The sequence below is a fragment of the Lathyrus oleraceus genome, chromosome 4 (genome assembly GCF_024323335.1).
Source record: "Lathyrus oleraceus cultivar Zhongwan6 chromosome 4, CAAS_Psat_ZW6_1.0, whole genome shotgun sequence".
Taxonomy (NCBI): Eukaryota; Viridiplantae; Streptophyta; class Magnoliopsida; order Fabales; family Fabaceae; genus Lathyrus; species Lathyrus oleraceus.
Window position 1 is genome coordinate 394379502 of NC_066582.1, and position 6427 is coordinate 394385928.

The window sequence follows — 6427 nt, forward strand, 5'->3', positions numbered from 1 at the left end:
GTAGTTATGGAAGAGCAACCTGCTCAAGTAGAACAAGACCATTATAGGTCAAGTAGGATATGTCACGTACCTGAGAGATATGGATATCTCATAACTGATCAAGGTGATGTATAATCATGGATCAAGAATAGCATGTGACCTACCAAGAGGCCATAATTGGTCCCGAGTTTGAGAAGTGGCTAGAAGCCATGATATCTGAAATGGATTCCATGTACACAAACCAGGTTTGGACCTTGATAGAGCCTCCTGTAGGAGTTAACCCTATAGGATGCAAGTGGGTCTTTAAAAAGAAGACTGACATGGATGGTAAGGTACATACCTATAAGGGAAGACTAGTTGCAAAAGGATATAAATAAATTCATGGAGTTGACTATGATGAAACCTTTTCACCAATTGCAATGCTTAAATATGTTCGAATTTTACTTGCTATCGCTGCATATCATGATTATGAAATATGGCAGAAGGATGTGTAGCGGGAAATTCATGATCATCAAGATATTGACAAGCTAGAGATCAATTAACAAGAGTCGCCACCGCGCTTTTATTGTTTCCAAGGGAAAAGGGAAAAAGTACGAACAAAACCCAAATAGTAAGAAGTTTTCAAATAAAAACTAATAAAAATCAGAGATCACAAGTAAGGGGGTTGGTTACACAGAGGGAAGGTGTTAGCATCCAAACTGTCATAGGTACTCCTAGACCCCTTTTTGTGTGCATATGTATTTTGTACAAAGTGATGTTTACAATCAAATAGAATGGGAGGATGAAAAAAGAACTCATTAATTATATTTTTGTCTTTGACAAGACCTTCGGACTTGTGCCTACCTACCAACATAAAAATGAGGGATCAAAACCTCGTAGTTCGTGCTATAAATTTCAAAATGAGTGTGTTGGTTTTAACAAAATTTAAGTTTGAAAGGAACAAAGGCCTAAAATAATTTGAATGGGTTAGTTCTTTTTGGCTTTTTTTGAAAATTTAAGTCAAGTATAGTTAAGTTTATTCACAATGTAGATGTTTTTGATTGGCTATATTTTGTGTTAAAACACTAACTGTACTCTGATGTCTTGATTGATGTCATGACATACTTAAGTAGTATGTTGCAGGATTAGCTAATACAGGATTAACTGAATGTCAAACTGGATGTTATGACATTCATCCCTGACAGCAGATACTGAACTATAGAATAGTTGGTTTTTCTGTTATAGCTCAGTATTTATTTCAGTCTGTTTTTCAGGAGAATAACAGAGCTGGCACATAGCCTATTGTCTGAATGTCAAACTGAATGTTATGACATTCATCCTTGACAGCAGATACTGAATTATAGGCTGGTTGGTTTTTCTGTTACAGTTCAATATTTATTTCAGTCTATTTTTCAGGAGAATAACAGACCTAGCATATGGCCTATGTTCTGGACGTCAAACTGAATGTTGTGACATTCGTTCCTGACAGCATATGCTAAAGTGTAGGCTAGTTAGTTTTTCTGTTTCAGTATTTTTCAGGAATCTAACAGCTGAGCTAAAATCCAGGAAACTAACAACTGAGCTACAATTAAGAGGCCTAACATATAGCCTATTTGTTAGCACCCTAATATGTGGAAATTAGGTTAACTTGCTTAACCTTAATTTTAGGAAATACAAGTACAAGTCCCAAGTGTTGCATTATAAAAGGATGGCAATCCTACTTTCAGCAAGTCATGGGTTTTGAAGCGTGAAGCATTTATTAGATCATCATATTTCACTGCTGTACTTTAATTGTGTTTTGTATTAGGTTGTATTTGTGAGCCAAGCAATTATCACCTAGATGATTGCATTGGACTAGGGTGTTCATTGAGTTGTAAGTGTTGTGTCACTCTAAGCTTTTAAGCGTGAGTGTTGTTTTCTTGATTAAAGTTGTTAAGCACAATCAAGAGTTGTTTGAAGTATAACTTTCCCATTAACTTTAAACTAATTAAAGGTTGTAATCACTGTGGTGATTGAGGGGGAGTGAGTAGGAACTCTGGTCTTAGTTTAGATTGAAATTGCATTGGGTAGGTATTAAGTGATAGGATTAAACAGTTGGTTTAAGGCCTGAATTAATACTGCTAATAGTGGATTTCCTCCCTGGCTTGGTAGCCCCCAGACGTAGGTGTGTGTGTCATCGAACTGGGTAAACAATTCTTTGTGTTAGTTACTGTTCTTTACATTTACCTTCTGTATACATTCTTGTCTGCGCGGAATTGGATGTCATAACATCCAGCGTGACATCAATAGTCTGTTACTAGAATTTCAATTGGCATCAGAGCAGGCACCCTGCTTGTTAAATTCTGGGTGAGATCTAGGGACGTTACTTTCTAGTACCATGGACAAGGATGTAGGATTCTCAAATAGACCACCCATGCTGGATGGTTCTAACTATGATGACTGGAAACCTCGTATGATAGCCTTCTTGAGGTCTCTGGATAGCAAGGTCTGGAGAGCTGTCACCATAGGATGGGAACATCCAATGTAGACAGGCAAAGATGGAATTATTATGCAAATTCCTGAAGAAGAGTGGGACAAAGAGCAAGATGCATTAGCCCATGGAAACTCTAAGGCCTTGAATGCACTGTTCAATGGGATAAATAAGAATATATTCAGACTGGTGCATCACTGTGAGCTGGCCAAAGAAGTTTGGGATACTCTCAAAACAACTCATGAAGGTACCTCCAAGGTGAGGATGTCTAAACTTCAGATGTTGACCACCAAGTTTGAAAATCTGAGGATGAAAGAGGATGAGACTATTCATGACTTCCACATGAATATTCTTGAAATTGCCAACACTTCTGGTGGCTTAGAAGAGAAAATGTCTGAAGAAAAACTTGTAAGAAAGATTCTCACATCATTGCCCAAGAGATTTGCCATGAAGGTCACTGCTATAGAAGAGGCTCAAGATATCTGCAATATGAAGGTTGATGAGCTTATTGGTTCTCTCCAAACCTTTGAAATGGGCTTGTGTGAGGATGTTGAAAAGAAAAACAAAAGCATAGCTTTTGTATCAAATACTGAAGAGGATTCAGAAGAAGGAAATATTGGAGGTGATGAAAGCATTTCAGAAGCTATAGCCATGCTTGGAAGACAGTTCAACCAGTTCATAAAGAAGGTTGATCAAAAGGGCAGACCTAATGTCAAGAACTCTTCATCTGACATCAGTAGAAGATCAAAATCTGAAGAAAAGTTCAACCAAGGCAAGGGAATCCAGTGCCATGGATGTGAAGGTTTTGGTCACATTAGAGCTGAATGCCCTACCTTCCTCAAGATGCAAAAGAAGGGTCTATCTGTCACCTGGTCTAAAGGAGACTCTGAGAGTGAACCTGAAGAAGAATCTGCTAAACATGTCACTGCACTAACTAGTGTTTGTGCCTCTGATGATGACTCAAGTGGAGATGAACTTACATTTGATGAACTTGCTGCTTCATATAAAGAGCTATGTGTCAAAAGTGGAGAAGTGTGTATACAAGGAGAAAAGCAGAAGAAACTCATCAAGGAGCTGGAAGCTGAGAAAAAGGAGTATCTGACAGTCATAGATGGTCTTAATGGTGAGATAACCTTGCTGACCTCTAAGCTAGAACAAATGACAAAATCTATCAGAATGCTGAATAAAGGAACTGACACTTTGGAAGAGATTCTAAAGGTGGGACAGAAGTCAGGAACCATGTTTGGTTTATGCTTTGTTAAGAAATCCTCAACTGAACTCAAAAACTCAAAGGCTGAAGTTCAGAAATTCAAGTAGAAGTCACAACCAATGTCACAACATCAGGGAAACAGGAGGAGTAACCATCAGAAGAAGAAATTTCAGAGATGGAGATGTCACTACTGTGGTAGATTTGGTCATATAAAACCCTTCTGCTACAGGTTGCATGGTTATCCTAACCAGATCCCTCAAGTCAGACCTAAGCAGAAGTCATCTAAGCATAATGCCCCCATCAAGAAACAACAATGGGTTGCTAGACTAGCTCACACATCTCTAAGGGCATCTACCAGAGAAGACTGGTATTTTGATAGTGGCTGCTCAAGACATATGACTGGGATGAGTAACTTATTGGTGGATATACAACCTCATACTACCAGGTATGTGACATTTGGTGATGGAGCTAAAGGAGAAATCAAAGGTGTTGGTAAGTTGGACTGTCCTGGAGTTCCAAAACTGAGTAATGTGCTGTTAGTAAAAGGACTAACTGCTAATCTGATCAGCATAAGCCAGCTATGTGATCAAGGCTTCAATGTACAGTTCACTAAGGAAGTATGTGTGGTGATGAATGGAGGTAATCAGGAAGTTATGAGAGGATCTAGATCCAAAGATAACTGTTATCTGTGGGAATCTAAAGTCTCAAACTACTCCTCAAAGTGCCCCGTAGCCAAGGAAGAACAGGAAGTGAAGTTGTGGCATGAAAGACTTGGACAACTCCATTTAAGAGGAATGAAGAAGATCATATCCAAGGAAGCAGTTAGAGGAATCCCAAATCTTCTTATGGATGAAAGAAAAGTCTGTGGAAAATGCCAGGTGGGCAAGCTAACCAAGATTGGACTTCCAAAAACATCCAAAATTTTGGAACCTTTGCCCATAGACTTAATGGTACCTATACAGATTGAAAGTCATGAGTTGTCCTCACCTATTATTCCTCATCAAAATGGTGTAGTTGCAAGGGAGAAACAGAATTGTGTATCATTATCCACTGCAGAAGCTAAGTACCTAGCATCTGGTAGCAGTTGTTCCCCACTGGTATGGATGAACCAGATGCAGACTGAGCATAATGTCACTTAGAATGTCATGACATTGGATGCTACTCAGTTTGAAAATTTAAGGGGCAAAGTGGGAATTTGTCCTTCTGAGGAATTATAGAAACTAATGATGTTAGTTATTTTCTGTTTAATAATTCAAATTATTAAACATTTGAGAGTTTGCTCTGATTGGTCAATAAATAATAGATACTGCTCGTGCAACAAGCGTTCTCTTCCATCGTTTCAACTTTCAGTCTCGCAAGCTTTCTCTCAAAGAAACTTTTCATTTCGCATCTAATATATTCATCATGTCGCACCAATCCAACTCATCCTCCTCCAAGACCATGTCTGATTCCTCTAGCTCTGAATCATGCAACCCTAACAGGGAAGACCCTGTTGCTGACTCTGCGAATACCTCCCATCCAAGAAGACCTAAAGAAACTATCTCAGGCTTCTCCTCAGCAATCGCTCTTGATGAACAAACCAGAGAAGGTTCCAGGTATGTTCACAATGCCATTGCAACTATGGTGACTGGAATACTGTCTGGTAATCATAAGGTTCTTGGGGTTTCCATTCCCTTAAACACCATTGTACCTGATAATGTTGCTTGTCAAGAAAATATAGTCTCCTTAGGAAAGAATGTCTCTGATGATGCTGAGCAAACTGATGCTCATAAGGGGTCAAATATTGACAAACCCCTAGATAATGTGGGTGGTGAGGAAGTCCGTGTCACTCATGATGTCAGTGATAACCCTAACTGTGAACCTGAAACAGTAGACTTGGAGGAATTTTCTGATAATGAGTTGTTGTCCTCAGTTATCCCTAGCATAGCCAAAAGGGTTAGGACTAGGAGAGAAAAGAAAACAGTGGCACAAAGGTCCCCCAGAAAGAATATTGATGTGCCAACCTCTCCCAATCCAAAGGTGGCAGAGAGTTCCCTCAAGAGGAAAGGTCATGGTCCAACAAAATCTTGGAGCAAAGGGGTGCCCAAGAAAATGAAGACCAAGTCTGTTGTTGTGGAGACTGACTCAGATGTTCCATGTGATGTCACTGCCACTCTGTCAAAGAAGAAGCCAACCACTAGCAAGCTTGCAGCTAGTGTCCCTGAGGTACCAATTGACAACATATCTTTCCATTTTGCTTCAAGTGTAAACAGGTGGAAATATGTTTATCAGAAGAGGCTGGCCTTGGAAAGGGAATTGCCTCAGAATGTCCTGGAATGTAAGGAGATTATGGACCTTATTCAAGAGGCGGGTTTAATGAAGACTGTGACTCAGTTCTCAAAGTGCTATGAGATGTTAGTAAAGGAATTTATTGTCAATGTGTCTGAAGAATGTGCTGATGGAAAGTCTAAGGAATTCAGAAAAGTATATGTGTGAGGCAAGTGTGTAAACTTCTCTCCCTCAGTAATCAACATGTATTTGGGAAGACCTGATGTAGCTCAACCTGAGCTTGAGGTGACTGACAACAAAATCTGTCAAGTCATCACTGCTAATCAAGTCAGGAAGTGGCCTCTCAAAGGTAAGTTGGTGGCCAGCAAACTAAGTGTCAAGTATGCAATGCTGCACAAAATTGGAGCTGCTAACTGGGTGCCCACCTATCACAAATCTACAGTGGCTGTAATGCTTGGAAAGTTCATATATGTTGTTGGAACCAAAGCCAATTTTGACTATGGATCCTATATTTTTGATCA

The 6427-nt window shown here is 39.4% G+C and overlaps 1 protein-coding gene across 1 annotated transcript; it reads left to right on the plus strand.

The window, feature by feature from the left end:
• Positions 1–5042: 5042 nt before the first annotated feature.
• Positions 5043–6113, plus strand: LOC127137697 (uncharacterized). The gene is made up of 2 exons (XM_051064130.1): positions 5043–5794; positions 5891–6113. Exons 1-2 carry the CDS (start codon positions 5043–5045, stop codon positions 6111–6113), a joined length of 975 nt encoding a protein of 324 aa, XP_050920087.1.
• The last annotated feature ends 314 nt before the right edge of the window (positions 6114–6427 follow it).

What these genes read in the sequence shown, in the direction of transcription:
- LOC127137697 (XM_051064130.1), top strand. Translation starts at nt 5,043, where the DNA reads ATGTCGCACCAATCCAACTCATCCTCCTCCAAGACCATGTCTGATTCC. An exon ending in TGTGATGTCACTGCCACTCT is followed by an intron (nt 5,795 to 5,890) that starts GTCAAAGAAGAA and finishes AAGTGTAAACAG; the next exon opens with GTGGAAATATGTTTATCAGA.